This window comes from Schistocerca nitens, chromosome 10 (assembly GCF_023898315.1).
Source record: "Schistocerca nitens isolate TAMUIC-IGC-003100 chromosome 10, iqSchNite1.1, whole genome shotgun sequence".
NCBI classification, from domain to species: domain Eukaryota; kingdom Metazoa; phylum Arthropoda; class Insecta; order Orthoptera; family Acrididae; genus Schistocerca; species Schistocerca nitens.
The window spans coordinates 95,514,797-95,528,422 of NC_064623.1; the positions used below are offsets into that span (position 1 = coordinate 95,514,797).

The 13,626-nt window shown below is 39.2% G+C and overlaps 1 protein-coding gene across 1 annotated transcript in view; it reads right to left on the reverse strand.

Annotated features, from left to right (window-relative positions):
- The window catches only part of LOC126209909 (zinc finger protein 271-like), a 129,622-nt gene extending 116,703 nt beyond the window's left edge, over nt 1-12,919 (reverse strand). The window contains exons 1-2 of the mRNA XM_049939030.1: nt 12,821-12,919; nt 8,269-8,484 (exon numbers count right to left, since the gene is read on the reverse strand). Coding sequence (XP_049794987.1) covers nt 8,269-8,484; nt 12,821-12,823 — 219 coding nt within the window. The 5' untranslated portion in view covers nt 12,824-12,919. The remainder of the gene's footprint in view (nt 1-8,268; nt 8,485-12,820) is intronic.
- Nucleotides 12,920-13,626: the final 707 nt, after the last annotated feature.

Consider the following 13,626-nt stretch of genomic DNA (forward strand, 5'->3'; position numbering starts at 1 on the left):
AAGCTTTTGAAATGTGGTGCTACAGAAGAATGCTGAAGATTAGATGGGTAGATCACATAACTAACGAGGAGGTATTGAATAGAATTGGGGAGAAGAGGAGTTTGTGGCACAACTTGACTAGAACAAGGGATCGGTTGGTAGGACATGTTTTGAGGCATCAAGGGATCACCAATTTAGTACTGGAGGGCAGCGTGGAGGGTAAAAATTGGAGACGGAGACCAAGAGATGAGTACACTAAGCAGATTCAGAAGGATGTAGGCTGCAATAGGTACTGGGAGATGAAGAAGCTTGCACAGGACAGAGTAGCATTGAGAGCTGCATCAAACCAGTCTCGGGACTGAAGACCACAACAACAACATATATCTACATCAGAGCCATGCCAAATTACATATATACTGCAGCAATTCCCTCAAATGGAAACTTTTTGACTGTCCCTCACAATGGTGACTTTTTTAACTAGCAGTATGCCTGAATGAAGTTTCACACATGCGCGGCTGTCTACCAATTCTTTAGGAAACTACTGCAGTGTTGGTTCAATTCAGTAGTCATTTGGAAGTCAGTGAGAAGAAGATTGCAATGGTTGAGACAATTGTTGAACCCACATGCTGTGATTAGGTTTTTGCTGGTAAAAGGATTTTCAGCTGCTGAAATCCATTCTGAGATATGCCTAGTGTACAGATCTGAAATAGTGAGTGAGAAACAAGTTCGAAAATTGATCAAGTAAACTAAAATATTCAAAATGATTGGTGATTGATCATTAATGGTCTGGCTATGAATTCCAAAATGTTGCTCAAACCTCAATTTTTCAGGATTGCCACTGAACAGCTTGGGTATCACAAACTGTGACAGTTTCTGTAGCACTGTGGACAAGATGGAGATTATTTGTTTTATCACATTGTTCCATGGAATGAGAGGTGGATATTGTACACCAATGCAGAGGTGAAATTCAAGTTCACCCAAACCAAAAAAGTTTAAGCAATCTCTGTTCTTGAATAGAAAAATGATAGCTACCATTTTTTGGGATGAAAATTGTGCCCTTTTGATTGATTTCAACAATTACAGCTGAAGTGTACTGTGAAATACTAACAAAACTGAGACATAGTATCCAAAATCAATGCCGCGGGAAACTGTCAGCTGGTATAATAATCCTTCACGACAATTCATGCCCTCACACTGCTGCCAAAACCAAGAAGATTCAAGATTTATGTTGGAAACTTTTTGAACACCCTCTGTTGAGTCCTGGCCTTGCACCAAGCAACTATTTCCCAATCATTCATTTGAAAAAGTGACTGAGTGGACAACTATTTCAAAACAGTAATGAACTCAAGACTGGCATTACCAACTGGTTCAATTTCCATGTGGCAGACTGCTACGCAGAGGGTTTAAAGAAGCTGGTGCAACATTACAGAAAGTGTACAGATGTGAACAGCGATTATGTAGAAATGCAAAGTAGTTACGTAGTAAAATATTACTATCAATAAAACCTTTTCTCATGAGCTTATTTTTTATGACTCATAAGCTTATTTTTTATGATTCATAAGCTTATTTTTATGACTCATAACCTTATTTTTTATGACTCACAAGCTTATTTTTTTATGACCAAACGGATCTTAGTTTTAGAATATGCTTCATAATTGAGCAAATATTAAATAGAATATATAATCAAACTACTCACCTGAATGAATTTCAGCACATGACTCCTTTCATCTGTCTTTCGTGATGTATCCATGTTCATTTTCATCACTGGATCACCAGTCATCACTTTTGCAAAGCACACAGTCACAGTGGGAACTTGTATGTATTGTGCAATATTGCAGTTGATGGTACAACATACTGAGTGAGAGTCATTATTTTTACATTCTCAAATGCTCAATATTATTGGACAGTGCTTAGTACTGCACAATAAATATTCAGCGTTTGAGGGCCCCTTAATGCCATACGCTTACGGCAGGTGGGCAATTTGTGTGACATTTCCTCCTGAATGTTCCTGCTCTTATCCCTCATTACCACAGCTTTCTTTGGTGTACTCTTGTTAAAACCATTTGCCCCAATTGTGGTTTGTTTATTACAAAGTTCACCTTCCAGGCTGTCAAATTGAAGATTCGTTGTGCTCTCATTTTACCACCAAGTTCTCTTGTTATGAGTATGAGTAGTGATGAGACATAGTGCTCAGATTTCTGTGTGGGCTACTACTATGCTAGTTAAAATCTATGCCGTAATGTTTTAAAGAATAGTCCTGTTACCTCACAAATTTTGAAAATACTTGCTACACTCTTCCAAACATCATCAAACAATACATAAAATAAAGGAAAGGCAAACACTTACCTTTAGCAGACTGACGAGAGGTGCATACATATACGTAGCATAACGTAACATTGTCAAACGTCATCTAAAATAGACAGCAAGTCCATAGGCAGTTGTTGGCCTCCCTCTTGCCAGCAAATAAAATTCAATCAACTCGACATCATAATCGCTGAACACTGATGCCTCCTCTTGTGGGAGGAGAAATCAATGTATAAGGGGAGTGGGTACAATGTGGAGGCATGTTGATAATGCTTCAGTGCATCTCTTTGACAGGTGAAAGTGGATCTCTTTGACAGGAGAAAGAAGTGCACCATGGCTGGATGGTTCACTTCACCAACCAAAATTATTTCTGCCACTTCCAAAGATTTTTGCTTGTCCAGGAGCCTGTGGCTACTGGAAGCCCGTGTCAAAGGTTACTAAAAAGGCATACAGCCAATACACCAGCACCTTACGAGAGGGTCATCATAATATTTTATCACCTCAAAAAAATTAAGTTATATAACCTTCACTAATCCCTGTTCCCACCTACATCCATCTCCTTTCCTGCTTCCACTCCAGCCACACACACACCAGCTATCTACCCCATCCTCCTTCCCCCACAGCACGCCTGCTTAGACATAGTACTCTTCCCACCTTTGCTTCTCTCCTCATGCGACACAGCCTCCCAACACTGCACCTAACAGCCCAGTATCGCTGTCTCCTGATGCGTGAACAGTAATAAAGCATCTCCCCTACCCCTAACCTGCTATCCCTCCACCTCCTTGTTCCACACCACTTCTGTGCCTCCACTACCCATCCCAGCCGAGATCACATGGTCACCACAGTCGGGCCACGGCATCCAGAGATGATGATGGTCATGTGTGAGAAATGCGGGTGTACAAATATTCTCTCTCTCTCTCTCTCTCTCTCTCTCTCTCTCTCTCTCTCTGTGTGTGTGTGTGTGTGTGTGTGTGTGTGTGTGTGTGTGTGTGTGTGTGTTGGTTGGATGGTTAGTTGGTTGGTTTGGGAGACGGGCCAAACAGCGAGGTCATCGGTCCCATCAGATTAGGGAAGGATGTGGAAGAAGTCAGTCGTGCTCTTCAAAGGAACCATCCTGGCATTTGCCTAAAGCGATACAGGGAAATCACGGAAAACCTAAATCCGGATGGCTGGATGCAGGTTTGAACCATCATCCTTCCAAAAGAGAGTCCAATGTGCTAACTACTGCACCACCATGTGTGTGTGTGTGTGTGTGTGTGTGTGTGTGTGTGTGTGTGTGTGTGTTGTAAGGATCATATTCTGGTGGTGAATGTCAGTTGCCACTTTGGGCAACAGCATCTGTTTCCTGTCCTCCAGGGACAGGAACTGTTTTCTTGACGGCAATAAAGTGGACAGTTTTTGCTTAATCTGGCTAACAGGTGTAGAGGCCTGAGTGGGAGATTTTCAAATGCTAGTGTTTTCCACAGAATGAATGGTGTTTCCTAGCAGCCTCTGGGAACAATATTGAAAGGCAGGCAGCAGCACTTTATAGTAGTATTATAAGTGTTAGTTTCTTCTCTGGAGGTTGACTGGCCGAAATGTCTACACATGAAAAGAATTTTGCATAGCACATTTCTCTGGTTGCCATGTCAAAATTTGCTTCTTTTGCCATAACACAGCGGAGTTTACACTGTCTCTCCTCACTATCTTGTTTTGCAGAAACAACTAAGAGAATTCTGAAACAATGGTTTATTAAGTGAGGAAAAGTAAAGTCAGTAGCTTATGAAAAAGCCCATCCTCAGAACAAAAAGTGTAATGTCTTCACATATGTTGTTCCAAAACCCATAGCATTTCTCATTTAACCAGCTATCGATGGCCCTTAAAAATTCATTCTTTCACCAAAAAAGTCTGTAGTTATTAGAATAACACACCAGATAATGAAGTTTTACATAATAACGATATGACAAAATACTCTCCTCTTTTCATGCTATCATTTTCCAAAATCTCAATTCAATATTCAAAACCTTTTACGAAAGATGAGGAATGTTGTAGGTATTTCACTCTGGCTTCATCGCTGGTGTCGCGCAATAGCAAATGAGTGTGCTACATCAGATCAATTTTCTTGAGATTGGTAGCAGATAGATGCCTCTACCCAAATATAAAGAAAAATTCAATATGTTAGATACATTTCATACACAACAATGTATCATGTAATATGCACCAAATGCAAAATCATAGTGACCTCCATATCATGTCATGCATTCTGTCATCGCTGACTGGCCGAAAGCTGGAAAACACTTTTCGGTCTCCTCTTCCGAACAAACGAATGATCAAACCTAGCACTTTGGATGAAAAATGGTCACTGCACATCGGTCACCATATCCAATATGAGCTATAACTGGTGGTGTCATCTAACAGATGCAAAGGACTTGGCAAGTTGTTAGTAGAGAACAAACTCTATTTTGCTTCAATGTAAATTTGAACACTGTAGTTCTTGTGTATGGCCTTATCCTCTCTGACTTTAGACTGTGATACTGTGTGGCTTACAGAGGAGTTAGTAGAAACCGACTGGTGACGGTACACAGCGTCACAGCATGGTTTACTGTCATATCCAGTGGTCAGACTCAGGAATCTTGAGAGAGGATTGCTCCAGGGCACTGAGTAGTAGTAGTAGTAGTAGTAGTAGTAGTATTATATAGGACACAACTGTTTTAATCTTTTCTCATAGATCAAAGTGATGCTGGTAACTGTGGTTTCAGTTGCCTGAGACTACAATCATGTTTGTGAGTTGCTTTTGCGTGAGTGTGTTTGGGCGCATGTGTGTGTGTACTGTTGACAAAGGACACTGGCCGAAAGCTTTAAGTGTGAAAATCTTTTTGTTGTGCCTATCTGTGATTCAGCATCTCCATCATATGGTGAGTAGCAACTTTCCTTCTCTAATATTGTTACATTCCATCCTGGATTTTCCATTGTTCGATCTTTAACTCCGATTTAGATTGAGAGCATATGTGGAGCAGCAAATAGGGGATATCCAGGCCTGCAAAAAATGTTTTGGAGGAAGTGTACGGAGCAATATGATGCAAAAACTGTCACAAACACTGCATGGCGCTAAGAGTTCACGAATGCTGGGCCGCTCATGGCAACCACGTCTTCAACAGATTCACACATAACCTCAAATATTTCACAACCTGTGGTAGTGTAAACCATAGACATAGCATCTAGTAGCTCTTGAAAAATCTGTTGTGTTTAATCAGCACCCCGCACATATGCAATCTAAGTGTTTTTCCAATGTATTCTTAATTTATAGAATTCTCGGGTGTCCCACCAGGTCACGCCACAATTCCTCCACAATATTTCAGCAAACAGAAATGCTGCCATCTTCAGGTAGTCCCTGGTAAATACTGCAGGAGAACAGCATTAGTCAGAGACCATCTGAAGATGACAGCATGTCCGCTTGCCAAAATACCATGGAGGAATTACGATGTGACCTGGTCAGACACCCGAGAATTCTATAAACCCCACACAAATACGGTAAGCTGTACATAATCTGTTACAGAAGTGGTTTCATCAAGTGCTAATGAATCAGCAACAAAGGTTTGACCTTTCCCCTTGAATCAGTTTTCCAGATCCACACCCATTTCTTTGATCTGGCAAGATACCGTTTGCTCAAAGAGGCAAACTTCTCATTTCTTTACCTCTCCTCATGTTAAGCACTCTACAATAGCCAGCAAATACATGAACATGGGCATGGAGGGGCATGTAGCTACGCTAAATGTTGTTCTTCTTCGGTGTATTAAGCATACAGCAGTCCACGAAAACAGTGTGACAGGACTGCATGGCAGGTTGCCTATTCAACCCGCATCTGCCCTCTGGCGAACTGAGGCCCCCCCCTGCTCGATGGGCAGTGATGGAGCAGCCTACTCTACAATGTTCTTACACATTGCAGCCTTCCCTTCTTTCCTCAGTATGGGCTTGCCATCTAAGCTCTTAATATTCATACAGGTACTTGTAAAAGACTACTTGGGAAGGATCAATTTGGATCCACAGAAATGTAGGAACATGGGGAGGCAATACTGACCCTACAACTTATCTCACAAGGTAGAATGAAGTGTGGTAATAGCATATATAGATTTAGAGAAAATTTTCAACAATGTTGACTGAAATACACAATGAAATTCTGAAGACAGCTAGGACAAAATACATGGAGCAAAAGGTTATTTACAACTTGTACAGAAGTCGGACTGCAGTTACTGAAAGGGAAGCAGTAGTTGAGAGGGGACTGAGGCAACGTTGTGGTCTGTTTCCCATATTATTAATATCCGTTAGCAAACAAAGGAAACAAGGGAAAAATCTGGGAATGGAAGGAAAATCCAGGGAGAAGAAATAAAAACTTATGAGGTTTGCCAATGATATTCTAATTCTATCAGATGGAAAAGGACTTAGAAGATCAGCTGAATGGAATGGATAGTGCATTCAAAAGAGTTTACAAAATGAACATAAAAAAAGTAAAACAAATGTAATGAAAGGTAGACGAATTAGATCAGGCTATGCTGATAAAATAAGATTAGGAAATAAGGCACAAAAGGCAGTACCTGCACGAGTTTTGCTACTTGGACAGCAAAACAACTGGTGACGGCTGAGGACATAAAATGCAAACTGGCAATAGCAACAAAAGTATTTCTGGGGAATAAGAAGAAGAAGAAAAGAAATTTGTTAACACCCACTACAAATTTATATGTCGTGAGGTCTTTTCTGAAGGTGTTTCTTTGGAGTGTAGCCTTGTATGAAACTGAAATGTGGACAATAAGCTATTCAGAAATAAAGACAACAGAAGCTTTTGAAGTGTGGAGCAACAGAAGAAAATTGAAGACCAGATGGGTAGAGCCAATAAGTAAAGATTACATACTGAATAGAATAGGGGTGGAGGGGAGGTGTAGGGAAAAGGAGTGGGGGGAGGAATTGTAGAGGGAGGCCTAGGCATGAATACAGCAAGTAGGTTCACATGGATGTAGATTGTAGTAGTTATGCAATAAATGTGACTGGTTACAGCAATTTGTTTTTTAAGTTGTTAATCATAAGGGCTACATCAAGCATAACCTAAAGTTTTTGCATTTTAAATTACCGTTATGTCAAGAGGCTGAAGTCCAGATCAGGGACAGCAGCAGTCACTGTGATGCTTAACTATTGCTCACAGGTTGGCAACACGTCAGTTTCGCGTAGCCAATGGGAAGATTTTTTTGACACAACCAATGAGAGGCGAGAAGAGAAACAATGCATTTCTAGCACCGAAATTGAAACCGTTGTTTTGCTTGCTGTTTTTGGGAGTGTTAGTGAGTTTTGAGAGAAATATTTTGTGACTATGGCAACAAATGCTACAGAGTGGACTGATATTGGTACGGATTAACTGTAGAGACAAAAAAATCTATCAAATGTGCTGGTGAAATGATTAATTGAAATGTGGAAGAAGGCAGATGGACCAATATTTATTTTTAATAGAATCACATGTTTGATGTATTAATAAACATTGCTCCGCATATCTTCTCCCATGATTTTATCAAAAACATTGTTCCACCAGGCTCCTCCCATGATTTAATTAAAAAAACACAGATCCACTTACTCAGTGTGCTCATGCAGATTGATTGCGTAACAACACAGAGGAAGGAAATATTTCACTGCTTTATTTGAATACATAACGGGCTGCGATGCTGTCTTGGTTTGCAGATAGTAGCCCAGTTTAAATAGCTGTGACTCAAACAAGGAGCAATTAAATTTATAATCCTTGTTTACAGCAATGCTTCACCCTTTCTTCTGACTGTATTACTTCGGAACATGTCGTCTGCCTGTTGCTCTCTCATTGGCTGCGTAACACAAACAGCTGACACACCTTCTGCCCCCGCCATACCTGACGGCAAGTACTGATAACATTCCTGCACAAAAACCCATAATACACCACTGGCCCTATCCTAGACTTTTACCTTGTCACGATGTTCTAGCAAATATACTTACTGGAGGAGTTGGAGCAGGATCAATGGAGATCTTCAAGTTAGAGGGCTCCTCCTCCTCAAACCGCACGGACAGCATGGATGTGGGGTCTGGAACAGCCATGTCTTCATCGTCTTCATTTTCATTTCCTCCGCACACTGGTTCAGAGTCCTCATCACTGTCATCCACCGGCTCCACTTTCACCTGGTGGAGTGGCATCTTGCCCGGTTCAATGTATGCCTGTGAAATCAAAGATGCAGTATAACTAACTTTTGACAGTTTGGTGCTACATAAAGCCACATTTCCAAAGACAACAAAAACTTGCACAAGCACCACACCACCACCGTCCTCCGAGGCTTTCTCCACATGAACAGTCTGATATTCTGCTGGCACTGTATTCATGATGGTGTCAACTAACGTAAGACATGCAAACGTATAAAAGTGTTGTTGAAAAGGGGTCAAAGTATCATTCTAAAAGTATAGGAAGAAGTAAAACTACTTCTGAATTCCTCCATTTCTTGATCTACACAAAAGTCAGGCGCATGTATGCTAGATAACATCACAGCTTGCCTTAAGTTACAAGTAACGCTAAATACTTGGCTGCTGGAAACATCCTTACCATCACTAGGGTGCGCTTACTGCACTTCTAAAAACACGCTTTCTAAATTTTTAAGAGAAATTCTGGCCACTATTCATATCATCCTGAAGATGTATTGAAAAGTAAGGCTTTTATCTTAACTGTCCTGTTTTGTTTTTATTTTTGGAGTTAGTCATGGTTCTGATATTTCATAGGTGCTGAAAATACAAATTTTATGTCACTAAACACAAACCAAAATAGCCAGTAGGATCAGCTTAAGAATTCCTGCAGAAAAAAAAACCCAAATTTTTACAAACATTAAAAATGCACTAAAATTTCTGAAAATGGGTACTGATCAAGCTGAAAAAGTTAAAAAATTTAAATACCTTGGTTTGAAAAAAGGGGCTATAGAACAAAAGATATGCAAAATTGGAGACTTTTACAACAACAAAACGCATGTCTAAAAATGCAAAAATTAGGCATTACAATACAATAGCAAAGCCAGAATGTTTATACGCAGTTGAATGGCTAACATTAAACTATAACATACATAAATTAGAAATAACAGAAAGGAGAATCATTAGGAAAATATTATGACCACAAAAGCTAAAGGAGGTTGGGAATTACACAATAATTATGAAATTTATTGAAACGTAAAAAACAAAACCATATCTGAAGTAATGATTAAAAGAAGACTGGTATTTCTGGATATCTATATTGAATTAGGAAAAAAAAAAAAATACAAAAGCCATAGAAAAAAAAACAGACGTTTTTAGAGAAAAAGTGTTGAATATAGAAGGGTTCCATGGCAATGGAGTCAAACGCTAGCGTGAAATTGTCAGAAGACAGGAGGAAAAAACATAGCGAACTTAGTACTGGAAGAAGAGAAGAAAACAACAAATAGGAATTGAAATTGCCACATGGTCTTTAATTCGGCCACGAAAGACAGACAGGCAGACAGAGAGAGAGAGAGAGAGAGAGAGAGAGAGAGAGAGAGAGAGAGAGAGAGAGAGAGAATAATAAACAGCCGATACACCATAAACTCCCTTTTCCTGTTCGCATTCTAGCCTAGTGTTACACCGTATCTTTCACTCCTGTTTAAGCATTGCATTGATTAAACCAATGTGACAGTGGAGTGGAGGATGCACTGCAATCTGTGCAGATGTGTCTTCATCAATGGTTCAATGCCATCAGCTGTAGGATGGCTTGGTGCACACTTAGTGTAGACATTTGCTTCCATTGTCAAGTCACCACAAATGGCTAAGGCTGCATGACATAGTGAATTTCAAAATGTAGTGTTTTCAAATGCAAAATAACACTCACACATATATTCAATTCCACAAGTACTGCAGTCGTGCTTATCTACGTGTCTATATCGTTACCGTGACACTATCTGGCAGTGCGCATTGCTCGGTGTTATAGTATACAGCTGTTGCAGCTGAGTAAGTGTTTAAGGAGACAAAACAGCAGAGGTCATCAGTCTCCTATTCACCCCCAATGATGCAAGCATGGTACCCAATCGGTCTGGGTATGGAGTAAATTCCGTGTGCAAGTGTACTAACTGTTTGTGTAGCATGTATCCGAGGCAGGACGTGGCAACCAGCATGGCGTTCACATAGTAGGATGTGGGAAACCACCTGAAAACCACATCCAAGCTGGCCATAATCCCAACCCCCCCCCCCTCCCACCCCTGTCTGTCATTCTGCCGGGCAGATTCGATCTGGGGCCAACATACCTCCCTGCTCCTGAAGCAGTCATGTTAACAAATGTCTACCCAAGCAGGTACAGAGGACAGATGGTGTTGGTTTTAAGCATCTATAGATATTACAAGCAATTTTAACACCATGGTACTAAGAGCAACCTGAAGAGCAACTGCTACATGCTAAATTTTGAAAATTGTAGTTCACTTCTATTTCTATGCCATTATTAGTGCATTGTCATACCCTTAATCCATGGTATCAGATTTATTTCAATCAAATGACTTCTCCTTAGCGATGCAAATTTAGTGTATTTATTTTTTTGTTATGGTTTCACCACTCAGCCATTGACTAAGAAAACAGCGAATTGAATATGCTAGTTAGTACCATGTTACACGGACATTTGGATAATTAACTGTAATGATGTGGAACTCATGTTCTGTGCTGACTTTACAAGTCTGGTGTCCCCCCCCCCTCCCCCCCCTCCACACACACACACTTTTCTGATTAGTCAGTTTATGTTTAACACAGCAAACTTAAGATGAAAGCATTTTTGGAAAGCTGTTAAGTTTACTTTCTTGGTTATTTGAAATAGAGGCTGTTTATTTCCTTCTCCTAGTTAAATATGAGCGCATTGATATGCATTGTGTAACAATAATTAGCTGTGTCCGATAAGAATATAATCCCAGTTACAAAGGGCACAGCTAGTTGGCATGCAGCTCATTAAAATCCTCATTTATTGCTTGAAGATTGATATTTTGTAGTAGGAATTTCAAGATGGCATAGTTTCATCTTTCTTTTGAATTTATAAATCTCTTCATTTTATCTCTTTATGTTACGTTGAAAGTTGGTGAAGACAACTGTAACAAAATATGGTACACCCATTACAAAATAAAATAAACGGAACACAGCCTTTAACATGGGCTAATACAGCACAACACCACTAAGTACTGTTTATTAACTTTGATTGGCACAGAGAGAAAATGGTCAACACCAAAAAGAAGTCATCGACTACTGATTTATAGGCCTACATCCCTGTCAGACACCGCAAAAAATGACAAGTTTATGTGTACACAATTTCTGGAGAATAACAATAAAAAAATTCCAAATTGGAATGTTACTCAATGAAAAATAACTACATAAAATCAGTTACAAAAGGACACCGCTCAACAAAAAGTGAAACACCAAATGACATGAGTAACAGAGAAGAATACAAACATCAATAAGGAATTTTCTGCATTAAACAATGATTCATGAAAATGAAATAAAAGACTTTAAATTTTCTCTCTCTTTCTTGCTGTTACAATTTGGTGTATTATTATTACAGTAATATGCTCACTAATATAAACTAATGGATGGAAATTAATAATGGCATGAATTGTATACAGTACTTTTGTCATCCTTCCCTGTAAAACATTTTCATCTAAAATAAAACTTATCTCTCGTGTGTGTGTGTGTGTGTGTGTGTGTGTGTGTCACAAAACCGGCCCAAAAAAATCTCTAAGGTGATAAAATTTTACTGTGTACCACAGGTCTACACAACTAACGAATTTATGGTTCAGTGAAAATCTGCCATTCACACTAGTTATCGCCGCTGATTATCTCATAACACATCTTTGACTATCCCAGCTACAATGTATTCTGGAGATCCCAGTAATAATTCTGTATGTCAGAATAGACGATGTCACAAAACACTGAAAAAAGATGCATTGATGCGTATGTATGAATACAGTTATTTAAGACTGCCACCAACAACAAACTGCTCTTAATCACACCAAGAGCATAAATGGAGAAAGGGACGTTCACACCACTTAAACGTACCACAGTTTACTAAATACGACAAACAATTTTAGCAGTTGTAAAGGTCAACTGCAATCAGTGTCAAAATAATATGACCAGATTACATACAATTCATGTTTCATATTGTCTACAGACAAGAACACACCAGAAAGCAAATTATTCTCGCGACAACTTCCAAAACTTCGTTCGACTTATGTTTGTTCACGAAGTCTGAAACAATATAATCCCACTCCTTAATAGTTTTCCTATCAGTTTAATGATTCGTAAACAGCTCTTTTGGGAGAATATGCGGAGTCCTTCAAACTTCGTTATATGACGAAAATGTAAAGGAAAGAGGGGACACTGCCACGCTTTCCTTAATCTATTGGATATAGCAGAGAAAGTGACATTCATTTTCGTACAAAACATTCTGCAGAAAAGCTATTTTCAAGAATATTACACGAAATAGAAGTTGACCCTCGCTTCTTCCGTTCTCTTATTCATAAACTACACTTATGCGTACCATTTGAATAGTAAAATAACCTCTGAAATATGTATCACATAAATTAACACATATTTCCGTAAGTTTAATTCAAACAAACACTGACTGTGGATCTACATGAAAAGCTTTCATCGATGCTGATATGGCATTCGCAATCGATACTTAATGGATTGCCAAAGAGAAGTAAAATTAATAATATTGATCGCTAGGTGTATACAATTACAGTAAAAATGTATGTCATTTAGCTGCACGAATACCATATTGTTATTCCATCAGAAAATGAAAACTCTATGCAATCCCGTGGTACTCTAATTTGCGGCGATAACAGACTAACCCACAGACGCTACGCAGTTGTTTTTTTACTATCTGTATCGGACATCGGTATTCCATAATCCAATCCACCCTTGCCGAAAATCGTACTGACATGGATTTTTATTTTATACAGATATTAACGTAACTTTTTTTCACGTATATACAGAAAGAAAATCATAATGGCAATCATTGTTCTAAAATAAAAAAAATTGAAGTAACACATTATCAACCCATTTCGGCGAATATGATAGCACACTTACGCCAGGCAATTGCAGAGCGTAAAGCTGGTTGAACTACATACGTAACATTCGGTTTACTAGTAAGAGAAATTTGGTGGTTCCGAGTGCACTCATATGTTACGAAAGGAAACACCGGTACTTCTGTATAGCATTATAAAGCAGAAAGGAAGATTAAACGTCTAATCGAAAGCAAGAGCTTTAGAAACTGCAGTGCAGTTTTCAAGTGCACCATCCACCTATTTACTTTAATCGATTTGGTGAAATCACGGATATCCT